This window comes from Choloepus didactylus, chromosome 10 (assembly GCF_015220235.1).
Source record: "Choloepus didactylus isolate mChoDid1 chromosome 10, mChoDid1.pri, whole genome shotgun sequence".
Lineage (NCBI taxonomy): Eukaryota > Metazoa > Chordata > Mammalia > Pilosa > Megalonychidae > Choloepus > Choloepus didactylus.
The window spans coordinates 24,079,085-24,091,429 of NC_051316.1; the positions used below are offsets into that span (position 1 = coordinate 24,079,085).

General features: G+C 47.1%; 1 protein-coding gene across 1 annotated transcript; it reads right to left on the reverse strand.

The window, feature by feature from the left end:
* Window positions 1–1,563: 1,563 nt before the first annotated feature.
* Window positions 1,564–6,397, reverse strand: LOC119545134 (spermatogenesis-associated protein 31A1-like). The gene is made up of 3 exons (XM_037850732.1): window positions 2,581–6,397; window positions 1,963–2,072; window positions 1,564–1,848 (listed from the first exon to the last, which is right to left on the reverse strand). The coding sequence occupies exons 1-3, from the start codon at window positions 6,395–6,397 to the stop codon at window positions 1,564–1,566; spliced, it is 4,212 nt and encodes a 1,403-aa protein (XP_037706660.1).
* Window positions 6,398–12,345: the final 5,948 nt, after the last annotated feature.

Sequence of the window (12,345 nt, forward strand, 5' to 3'; positions counted from 1 at the left end):
GTCTGAGTCTTCAAAAATGTGCATTTCTTAGATTTAAGAAATTAATCCTTCTAAATAGTACAGCAGTTTAAGCTATGTAAGCTGAATATTAGGATTTTGTCATATTCTGGAAATGTGTGATATCATTTGAGGACATTACCGCATTTTAAGGAACAAAAAACTCAATATCATTTAATTGTTTAATATTATCGTTATGCAGTAACTATGAATTTTCCAGAGGATGTAATGGTAACATAACCAGAAATCAGTCTTATTTGTTAAAAAAAACTTCACGTGTTTGATAACGTAGCTTGTTTCATTTAAAAATAAAACAAACCCCCAAAACCTAACACAAACCCAGGAGCAAGCCTAAGCCAGATGCAGCTTTAATGCTTCATTTCAATCCTGGAGTCCATTTGTTGTAGGACTTTAATCATGTTTCCAAAGTAAAGAGGTCAGTCATCTCGAGTTCAGGAACCTGCCTCCAGCCAAATTAAAAATGCAACCCTAGGTGTCATTTGGCTGGACAATAACCAAAATTGGATGAAGATATTTCCCTCATTAGATGCTGGCAGAGTTTTACTCATTTTCAAAGACTGTGATTTTCTAACCTGTGGGTCAGAGCTCAAGCTAATGGAAGCCTCTGGAGCAAAAGTTTTTGCAGGCTTATATGTGGAATCTGTAATACTTTTTTTCAGAAATAACATTATAAAAGATCAAAAATACATAAGCATCTTCTCTGGAGTGCGTGGCTGCTGCTATTCCTTCCAGTGCTGTCAGATTGCTAAGTGATTTCACATCCACCTAGAAGGACCCATGGGTAGGTGGCTGCTCAGGCACCTAAAGGATAGATGTGAGATCTCTGCGGGAGGTCTCTATAAGGGGCTATAAGGGGGTCTCTCTGTGAGGTCTCTGTGTGGGGCTCTCCTGTGGGTCCTGGCCTTGCTCTCACTCATGCACTCACTCTGGGGGCTGCTCTAGAATCAGGACCCCGAGACAGACCCGGCCAAGCCAGGCTCTGGGTCTGTGCCCCCTGCTCCCCGCCACCCCAGGCACCAGCCGGGCCCCACATTTGGTGGGTGTTGTGCAACTGCAAGGACCAGTCTTTGTTGTCATCCAGATCCACAGCAGCTCCTGGCGGGGAATCTCCACTGTGGGAATGACGCCCCCTGGATTGCGCTGCCCTGAGGGCCCCGGGTGTGAACAAGACATGGGGAAACTCCCTCATCTCCCTGCTTTGGGGCCCTTGCGCTCTCCCACATGGGCAGGGGACTGGGCAGGGGAAACCGGTGCTAGAAGCAGAGTGAGAACAGGGGCCCCTCCTGGACTGCGCCTCTCCTTTGGCCACCTCTCGGCCCCCTCATGCGTGCACGTCCTGTTGCTGCCTCAGCCCCTGGAGGAAGCGAGGACTGGGAGCCAGGTGGGACTTGCTGTTCGTGGTGGGTAAAGTTGCTGATGTGGAGCTGGAGACGCCGCGTGGAGCCCCTGAGCGCCCCTCCACTCTAGGCTGCAGATGCCTGGGAGCCCCCCGTCCCTGCGCCTCCTTCATGGGCCCCGATCCTTTCAATTCTTCACGCGAGGTCCTCAGCGTCCACCGTCACCCGCCTCCACGGCCGGACCGCTCGCCCCAGCCCCGCAGCCTTCAGCTCCTTCTGGGTTGAGACGGAGGGGACGGTAGGGAGCCATGCACGAGGCCAGTGAGCGGATGCACTTCATTTGGGGCGCGGGGTGCGCGCGGTCCTCAGCAGCCTCCCCACACTCCCCACCTCCACACCCGCAGAGCCGGGAGCTTGGTAGCGGCTGCTGCTCCAGGGTGTGAGAAAGGAAGGGGCGGGGACAGGCGTGGCTGTGCCTTTCATGGAGGCTGAACTAAGACGGGGACGCAGACCCGTTTCCCCAGCCTTCATCGGGGAGGGACAGGGCTCCCGGGGGCAGGTGACATCTGTTTCCCACCAAGAGATCCTGGGACAAGATTTTTCTCACCTCTGAATTTAGGCCCCAGAGCCGCCTCCCCCCCGAATCCCCCTTCTCCTCAAAATCCCATGCCCACTTTGTGATGTGTGAAGCTGCTTGTTTCTGACACTTCCTGGATCCTGAATGGAGAATTTACCACCTTATTATGCCTGTGTAAACTCATCCCCCTACAGATATATGACGCTTAGTTTACCTCGGGTGGGGTCTCCCATAGATTTTTCTTATTTTCTTATTACAAGCCCTGCCTGCTTTTAGAGTAGATTTTTGAATTTTTTTTTTTCCTGTAATGAGAGTATTATAAAAATAAAGCCCTTTAAAACTAGGACATCTGACCAAGTTCACTCAGGGTGGGGGTGGGCGTGCAATACCCCATCACCCTCACCCTCCCTGTATGCCTCTGTCCCTTCTAGAAGCCAAGGCAGACACTCAGGACGCTGACCCCTTCCCCACATCGCAGTCCAGCACAGACAGAAGCCACTACCCTCTTACGAGAAAAAGCATATAATTTGGAGAACAATAACTTATCTTAGACGGGAGATGCCATTAGCAGAGTGAGGATGTGCTAACAGGAGAAAAAGTTTTTCTCTTCACGGTAGGAATCTTTTTCTTGGAAATAATTTTTCCTACCAGGAAAGGCTCGAAAAGCATTTGCTGGTGGATCAGAAAAGACATCTCTTTGAAGGTAGTGCCGTGGGCAATGGTGAGTGCCACTGGAGTCCCCTGGGATCCTTGGACGATGGTGGTGGGAACTGACTGGAAACCCAGGCTCCCTGTAGTGGGGTGGTGGGGAATGCCTCAGGTCCATGTTCTCATCATTCAATCTTAAAAATTTCCAGCCATTCTGGCCTCTGGCTTGCCTTTCCCTGCCACGACATCGCCGGCTCTCAGAGGTGCCGTGGTGACTGTGGGCTGAGTCACTCGACACTCGCCTTTGCTCTGAGTAGGAGGGAGCCCTGTGGTAGCAGGAACACCTGTCAACCAGGACCCGGGCAGCTTCCTTTTCCTGTTGTTGACTTAACTCCAAGGCATGAAGACTCAGTTTCTCCACTAGGATCTGGCCAACGGCTGCCATGAGTGCTTGCGTTTCGGCAGCCTTGTTGTCTTCAGAGATCAATGATTTGCTTTTGACAGGCCCTTGGCTCTGGACAGAGGCCAACTCTGGCTTGTCTTTCTGCAGATAATCTTCTTGCTCTTTAATTTTTTTATTGGGATAAATACACCGAAGATAGTGCCTCAAAAGTTTTCTGAAGTACTTTTCTGGAGGAGCCTGTCCCTTCTCCAGCAGAAGCTGGGGGTACTTTCTCTCAAAAGTGTCTATGACTTCCCTGATATAGCCAAGTTGGGTCACCCCTCTGGCTTGAGATCTCCCTAATCCTAAAAAATCTTCTTCATGCTTTCCTGGTGTGGGCTTGCTACAGTCCTCTCTCTCAGTTGGGGCACCAGTTTTGCCCTGATTCTTCCATAGGTCCTGAAACTGCGAGATCCTGGGATCCTGGAGCCCCAGAGTCCTCTCTCTAGCTGAGAATAAGTCAGATAGCACCTGGGAAGTGGACATGTCTGCACTGGACATGCTCTGGGGACAGCTCTGGGGCATCTGGGAAGACAAGATGTCTGCAGCAAAGAGCACATCCCTGGGGCATCCTTGAAGAAGTGTGTCAGTGGCACAGTCTTGAAGGATCATGTTGTTGGCACGGTCTTGAAGGGGCATGTCAACGGGACATTCTTGAAGGAGCACATCAGAGAGCCAGTCCTGGAGGTGGCTCTGCTGCTCTTCCTCCCCTTTGAGCTTAAACTTACTAGGCAACTTCACTTTAGGGACTTGGGCAACCTCTGTTCTAGGGGATGGGGGGCTTTTACTGTTTCTTGGAGACCCTAAACCACTCAGATCCACCCTTGTGACTGGGGGATCTGCCTGCTCATTGGTTCTCAGGATGTCTCTATATTGGAGCCGAAGAACAGGGGACCCCACAGCCTTGACAGCCTCCCTGCTCTCTTCAGCTCTAGAATATTGGGATCCTATGACTGTCTCCAACATTGTGACACCAGGGCAGGGGGCTCGTGGGGCATGACTCCCACTCTCCTCCCGCAGCCTATTCTCTACCATGACTTGACCTGGAGTCAGCTCCAGGCTGCCTCTCTGGGTCCCCAGGACAGTGTAACCCTGCGTGGGTCTGCTCACCATCCTGGGGGTGAGGGGCTGAGGAGACTGCCTGCCCTCCTGTGCAGTCAGAGGGGCCTCTGAGAGCTGGTGGTCATCTCCAGGAGGGGCCCATCTGAAGACCCTCTGGACTTCCTCACACACAGAGGACTGGGCAGGGAGAAGACCCTCCCGGGTGGGGTTTGACTTGGTCGTTAGCACCTTCATTTCCCGACATGCCTGGGGGGTTTCTCCCAGGAGCGTGGCAGCCTCAGCTATCTGAGTACCAGATGCATGGTAGGCTGGGGTAGGAGAGGTGGACTGCTGAGGGGGTGGGACCTGAGCCTCACTCAACTCAAGGATCTGGAGGGGTAAGCCCCACCTCTGCCTCACTCGAAACCTTATAATATGTGCTTCTAGCAGTTGTTGAGTGCTGGGTTCGCAAAAGGAAAGTTCCTGGGAGGTGTTCACGTGATATTTCCGATCCTTTGTGGATGCTAGATTTCTGATTTCCATCTGGGAGTCAGTCTTCGGCAAGGTGTGGCTAACAGAAAACCAGGAACGACGCACACTCACAGGGATCCTACCTTCAATGATCTGACCCAGTTTCCTGCCCAGATGGATTTTCAGGGCATTTTCTACTTGTTTCCTAACTAAGTTCTTTGGTAAGTTACTTCCTGAGTCACTCTTTGGGCACCCCTTCAATTCACTTTTGGACTCCTCCTTAGAGTCTGTCTCCGGAAACTTCACTGGGAAGCTTTCCAATCCCATGGATAGATTAATTTGCCCCCAACATCTCCCTGGATCTTTCCTTAGCTGGAACTTTGCTGGGTCCCTCACAGGGATGCTTTCGGGGTGCTTGGGTCCCATCTCTTTATCATCCTTGCTTCTTGGACCTGGCAACACAGAGGGCTCTGAAGTTCCACGCTGCTCTTTTGCCTGACAGGTCTCTGGTGATCTTACCCGAGTTTGCTTCAGTCCCTGAGACTTTATGACCCTGCAGGGCAGGCCCCAATGGTCTTTGATGAGTCTCTCTTGAAGGTGTTGCTGTAGTTGCTTCTGGGAATCATGACTGCTAGGATAAGGAAGGAAGGAGATTGACCTGTGGAAGCGGGAGCCCTGGCTGTCCTGGGGAAGGTTGGTGGTAGGAGAACTACTGGCTTCCTGAGGTCTTTTGGCTTTCCTACTTTTCATTTGCTGCTGCAACAAGGGCCAGTCCAGGTATTCATTTTCACTTGGGTTGAGAGATGGTATCTCATTCTGGCATGTGGGACAAGATACTTCACAGTGTTTAATCAAGGATGGAGAAGATGGTAGGATTGGGAGAGAAGACTGGAGATTGTCCTGGGTCTGGACCTCAACCAGAAGTGGGGGCTGGGATTGGGCCATGGTTGGAGTCAGAGTTCGGGGTTGGGCCTTGGGTTGGGGCAAGGTGTGGGGTTGCAAAAGCAGTGGGGACTTAGCCTGTATTTTAACTGGGTAAGCTTCACGGTTTCCATTGAATAAGACAGGAGACTGTCTAGGGGAAGATGTCCTAGACACCCAGGCAGTAGCCCCCAGGGATTCGCTGTGCAGAGAGGGGAGACCCCAGAAGAGCTGGCTACAATTGCACTGTATATGGTCCCCCAAGTTCTTGGGATATGAGAACTGTTGAGGACTGAGCAGCTGCTCCGGTTTGCCTTTTGTGTTCCAGAAGGGTTGAGGGACTGTGGTATCCTGTTTTTTGCCAAGTGACTTTAACATATTCCCCAAAGAATTCAGGTGGTAGTCTGTGCTCATTTGTTTTGAAAATAATCCGTCTTTTTCTCTTTCCTTCAAAATCTTCGATTCAACTCTCTTCGTGACTTGTACCTCCAGAAGCTTCTGGACATCGGGACTGAGAAAAGAGAGGCTGCGTGCTTCCACGTGCTTGCCTTCAGGGCCTCCCCAGAAAGAGATCTTTTTTGGGTGCTGGGAAAGATGGTCTTGCTGGGATTTGCAGTGTGTTGAAGCAGGGAAGAGCAAGGCCTTGGCAGCTGCCCACCACCAGAAGAGGGCTGAAATAAGACGGCATGAGCGGTCAAGGCCCAAGAATGCTGGGATAGAAGATGCCAAACAAAAGCGGTTACCCGGTGAGCTCTCTGGAACAAGGCTCAGCGGGATTGTCTTCAAGTTGGATTGGTCTTCTTGAGGCTCTGCTGACAGGGTGGAGGCCAGAGGTATAGGGGACTTGGTCAGAGGAAGTGTGGACGACACAAGAGGGGCCACGGTGGGAGCATCATCTTTCGTGAGCTCCTCACATGGTAGATGGGCTTCAGAAGGCACCATTTCACTCAACTCACCAGAGGGATCTTGACGTAAGAGTTGAAAGCTGCTGTTGTTATGGAGCTTTTTCAGGTGACTGCAGGAGATAGGATGCACAAGCTGTAGTCAGGAGCAGAAGGGGGCCTTGTGGGCCTGGGAGAGGTGGGAGCAACTGAGGCACAGGGCCCCTCTACTCCCCACACCTGACTTCATCATACTCCTGCCATCCCTTGCCCCAAGACTTTCTGTCTCATTCCATCGCCATGGGCTATCCCTCCCCTGTCATCTCCAGGTTGCCCTGTGGCCCTAGGTAGAACTGGTAGGAAGAGGGACACAGGATAGAAGGAAAAGGTTACTCACTTTTGAAGAAGTGAAATCAGGCCCTGAGCCTCTTCCAATTCTTCCAGGCAATCTCTACAAGCTGGAAATCAGGGGACTGGGTTATGGGTGGTGAAGGTAGGGGCCTAGGGATCTTGCAGGAACTTGAGTAGAATGTCCTTTTAGGGGAGACCATTGGGAGGTTAGACTCTGGAGCCCAAGCATCCATGTCCAAGGCCACATGATCCCTGATGCAAGAGCAAGGCTCATGTATGGGTGGTGCTTTGTCATTTACAAAGTGCTTCCACATCTGTTATCCCCTATGATATCTCAAGGAGGAATCTTAGCCTTAGGGTGATTAAATAACTTGTCCACAGTTGGACCTGGATATTCTACCTCCAAAGCCAACCAGTTTTCCATGTACTACATCCAACACTGTCCCTAATGGGCAGCACCCATTGTCCATACCCAATACTGCTTAATTCCCGTGGAAGGTCCCAGCAGAGAATCTGTCAAGGATCTCAGGCTTGGATTTCCTTCCCAGGAGCCTCCCTCAAGGGTTCTGTTTCCCCAGAGGGATGTGCTCTAGTGCCTGACACCCTCCACAACCATGGACCCAGGCCCTCAGAGACAGGAGAGATTGAGGTCAACACTTGGGAGAGTGCAGGGTTGAATGGGCAGAACCTTACCTTTCAACGCTCCATTTTTCTTCCTCTTCCTTATCTTCCACCTTGTATGCACATGAGTCTGAGGGACAAGAAAAGAATGAGTGGCTGGGACCCAGTTCTTTTATCTCTCAAGACATGCTGCAGACTTTCAGTATTCATGAATATGGCTTTCTAGATTTAATTAAAATGGAGTTCTATTTTTTTCCATTTATTTGTTTCTACAGTGGATAATAAGACTTCGTTTTCCTTCTCCAAAAAAATGCAAAGAAGGATTGTGTATGTGAGATCCACAGTGGATTTCCTCAGCCACTAATTCCTGTGCTCAAAAAGATTCACAAGCATGTCTGTGCTCTGTCAGGTAGGATTCTGTTTCCCAGGGCCAGAGCTCGGCTCCAGCCTCTGATCAGAGGCTCTCATGGGCTCAACAGCATTCTCTAGATCAGCCCCAACACTAAGGAAAGCCCCAGAGATACCTGTCAAGGGGAGGTGACAGATGAACCAGTGCTGAGGGCTCTGTGTTCCTGCAGGGATCCAGAACTCTCTCTGAAATCCTTCATCGGCTGCTGAGTCCCCGTGTTTGGGTTGTTGCCCTGGAGCCTCTCCCACACCCAGACAGGTGGGCTGAGCTCTTCAGGTAGAAACCCTGGTGTCTACTCTAAACCCTGCCTTGCCTGGCGAGGCCCTAGAAGGAGATATTCTCTTCTTTCCTAAAAGTTTCCACTCCATGGGTCTCTCTAGTTGGTTTAGAAAAGTGGAAAATAGAACAGAGAAAGAGAATCAGTCTCTTTTGGGGCTGGACCAAAGGTTCCTTACCTTCTTGGTGTATCTATATTTTGTAGGTGGTGATGAAGACGAGATACTCCGGAGGTGGGGGAGTAACAGGAAGTAGAGCCCCACTCCACACAGAAGGGCAAGGATGGCATTAATAAGCCAGGAAGTGAAGCATTTAGGAGTACTAGCACTTCTCAGAGGAAAGAGAAAATTCTTCATCATCTGAATTGCTTTGCTGCCCACAGTGCTGAGCACACAGGAAAGAGGGAGCATGACCTGTGGGACTGAGAGGCCCCGCTGTCCTGCACATCAGGGCTGATAAAAGAGGAGCTTCCAGCTGCCACATAGAGCACGCTCCAGTCCGGAGTTCCAGGCCGGCATCACAGAGCTATGGACTCATCACAAAGGGCTCCTGAGGGCGGAGAGGGGACAAAAAAGAGAAGGCTGACTTCACAGCCCCTCCCCCACCCTAAGGAGATCCCCCCCACCCACCTGGGCCTTCCAACCACACCCTTACATCCTGTCATCAATAGACCTTAGACCACTGTTCTATTCATCCCACCAGTAACCCAGATATTACCTGGTGCCCTTTATCTGGTTTGAGCCACATAAATATCTTAGCCTTTCAAATTCTGAAGTTTTCCCAGGAATTTTGGCTATTATCCAGGGGATTTTACTCTCAAAATCTTCTCTTCCCTCAACTCCAGTTTTCCCACATAATAAGTATTTTACTTTCACCAACCCAGTGGTAGAACTTAACTTATTTAATTTTGTGAATTTTGCATATAAAACTTTTGCTTTTTATTTCAGTCAGCCTTTGCTGTCTTCATTCCGAGTGACTGATGCAAAAAATTCAAACTAATGATTTAGTATTAAAATTCACACAACTAAATAAGGGTAATAAGAATTTAAATAATTAGATCTTCAAATGATAGTGATTTTTAATATAAGTTAATAGCATTTTTACTTCTGAAATCAGAAAAGCTTAAACTGCATAAAGACTTTTGGGACATACTGTACACACATATACGTGCAGGTGCTTTTTGACAAACCCATCCAGTATTTTCAAATCCAAGAAGCAATTGCTTCTTCCTTTTCTTTAAATCTTTCAAATGTTGCCTTGTCTCCATTTCTTCTTCCTCTGTCCAGAATGAAGAGAGTCCTTAATCTCCACATCAAAGTTTGATGACTTTGGGGGAAAGTGGGAATGGAGGTCAAGGCCTTGGGCCTGAGTCTTGTCTTGTGCAGCCTTTTCTGATATTCCTAGTGTGTGCTATGAATATTCTCTTTTTATGAGTGTGCCTTGCCTTCCCCCTCCTGTCCCTCAAGACTCCTGGAATGTCATGCCTGTCCTGTACCATACAGAGAGGGAGATTTGAGTCCTAAAAGAAATTCTCTTGTGCCACCACTCTACATCCCCATGGCAGCCGGAACTCAGAAGTCAGTTAAGAATGTTACTTTATAATCACTATGTGGTAAATTTTTCTTAATGCTCCATATGTGCTTGAAAATCAGATATAGTCCCTGCTTGTTGATCATAAAGTTTTTATACATTAATGGGAATAAGAGCATTTAAATTTATTTGGCTATGTTTTCATGAATGTACATGTTCATGAGCATGTCTCTTGCATTTCCTATTGTTTTTATCTGTCTACAGCCTCTTCATCCTTTATGATATTGTCACTAGGGAGGCATGCTGGTACCCAATGTGGACAACTAGCGTCACTGGGAGCATGGTGGGTCTAAATGTGGATTATTAAAGTCACTGTGAGGCCTGGTAGTTCTTGATCTTGACTACAATGGGGGCATAATAGTTTGCAGTGTAGACCTAGGGTCAGTGGGATCAGGGCATTTCCTAAGGTCTGCTTTATTTGCAGGCTGACACATAACTAAGATGTGGGTCTTATCTTAACCTAGGGGTTAGGCATTACATGGCTTACCTTTCAATCCACAGCTATGTTGGTAAGGGAGCTTTGTATGAGGGAACAGCACTGAAGAGTAGAGAGAGCTTCAGCTCCACATTTAGGTAAAATATTTGCTTTAGAACCCATTCCTGTACTCCCTTTTCTGGATAAACAAGAGGTCTGGGTTGTTCTGGTGGGTTCTCTGAGACACCATTTTATGGTGCACATATTTTCATCTATATACCTCACCTTTACAAATCTTAGGAGAGGTATATAGATGAAAATATTAAGATTTGTGTGGACACAAATCTTAATTCTTGTCCTTCCAACTGCTCCTTGCAACTGCCTATTGCAAAGAGAGCACATCTTTCCAGAATCAGTACTTCTTTTGTTGCTTCTGCAGATGAAAATAAGGTGAGCTGCACTTCCTTGAACACTTCCTGACACTGCTGTGCCTGCAATAGATTCCTGGGGGCTTTTGTGTTACCCAGTTTGCGAGAGCTTAGTATCTCATCCTAGAGGAGCAGACTTGGGTTACCTTATTCTGTGTTCCACCCTCTTGTCAGTCCATATATTACTACAGTTAATTGGTATTCCTTACAGTGCCTCTAAGACCCTTGTTCCTGTCTTTAACGAGCTCTTGGTCCTTGGACATCTCTTGGGTCTTGGAAATTTTTCTGGGCTCTGGTGTGGGCTGAAGTTTTGCTCTCCCACATGTTTCCATTACTGGGAAGGAAAGGGAAAAAAATGTCCTTAAAACAGGAATGTGACTTTCTGTTACAGAGTATAGCTTTTTTTTCCCCTGTATTCTTTGATCATCTTTAAGCATTTAAAAGAAACAAACAAAAATGCACAGATATTTCAAATTGTGAAGTTTAATTTCCTGCAAATCACTCTCATGTTACCTGCACAAGAAAGCACCTCAGTAGCATCCCTTATCATAGTGAATGGATGTCTGTCTCATCAGAGACCTTGAGCCACATTTCATAGCACATTTTGATTGTGAATCCCATGCCCAACCATTCTTCCCTAATTTCTGTGGGAAGAAGGTGAGTGGGGGGATGTGGACTGGCAGGAGAGTGCTGGAAGTATGGATTGTGTGGGCAGGAAAGAAACCATGACCATGCTTGGATCTTCCTTTGGACTTAATAGTTAATCCAGAAATCTACTCTGAAAGAACAGAGACTCCATTTACTGAGTGCAAATTATTGTTTCTGTGAGTTCTTTGATATCCATAAGTGCTTGGATATCCACATCTGTAAGTCATTATACAGCTATACTTACACACACACACACACACACACACTATAGTTTATAAAAAGATACTCTTTTACTTGTTAAAAGATAAGCTTGGCGACACCAACTAGTTGTTCTTATTACCCTTAAGTGGACCATTTATTTTCAATTTATGCATATTGTTGATCACAGAATAATTTGCTGCACAGATAACTCTCTTAGCAATCAACAAAATCATTTTAATTTCATTCTCAACCGATGAAACCTTTCTATAAAGTCAAACAAAGGTGTTTTTTTGGAGCTAGGGTTGAAATTCAGGTCTGCTACTTTATTGCCTTATGTCATCAAATGATGTAGGGACAAATGAAGAAATGCACAGAAGCATATCAGGAAAAGTGGCTGACACATTGGAAAGTCATTTTATTTACTTTACATTTTAAAACACTTCTATAGCTCTTATGAAGTATCAAGTATGGTTCTAAATGCTTTTAAAATATTAACTATTTAATGACTAAATAGTTAATAATTGAAGTGTTGCATCAATAATGTATATCTATGGGATCTGAAGCAAAAAGGACCATCACAAGTATATGTGAAATAGAATTACTGTTAGCAATGAGTCAAACCATAGTTTTGCATTTGGACAAAACACTTTTACTTGCAATTTCCTAGTGTATCACTAGGAAACTATGCACTGACCATTTCTGAAGATGTCACACATTTTAACACTGCTTTATTGCTTTGATTCTCTCATTCTCTCTTTCCACATCTTCACAGTAGTTCGGCCACATTCTTAATCATGATGAAAGTCTAGTACTGTAAGAAACTCCTTTAAGAGAATTTCTGAGAACCCTGCAAAGTTAAACTGTCCTTAGTCATCATTTCATTGTCCCTTCTTACTTATATTAAACTGCTTATTAGCATTTTCTTGGTAATAGATCTGTCTGAATTTTCTCCTAGATGGCAAATCTCTGGAGGGCAGGGTTTTTTTTTATAATGAGTCTTCTTTTTTTTTTTTTTTTTAAGTCAATTCACCTTTGTACGCCTTAAAGCAACCTTCACACTCAATGGGATC

Bases quoted from the DNA above. Each gene is read 5' to 3' on its own strand.
- LOC119545134 (XM_037850732.1), bottom strand. From the start codon at position 6,397: ATGGTGCCTTCTGAAGCCCATCTACCATGTGAGGAGCTCACGAAAGAT. The intron at 2,073-2,580 runs GTAGGAAAAATT...TTCTCCATTCAG, and splicing joins TGCTTTTCGAGCCTTTCCTG to GATCCAGGAAGTGTCAGAAA. The intron at 1,849-1,962 runs GTGAGAAAAATC...TCCCCGTCTTAG, and splicing joins TCTGGGGCCTAAATTCAGAG to TTCAGCCTCCATGAAAGGCA.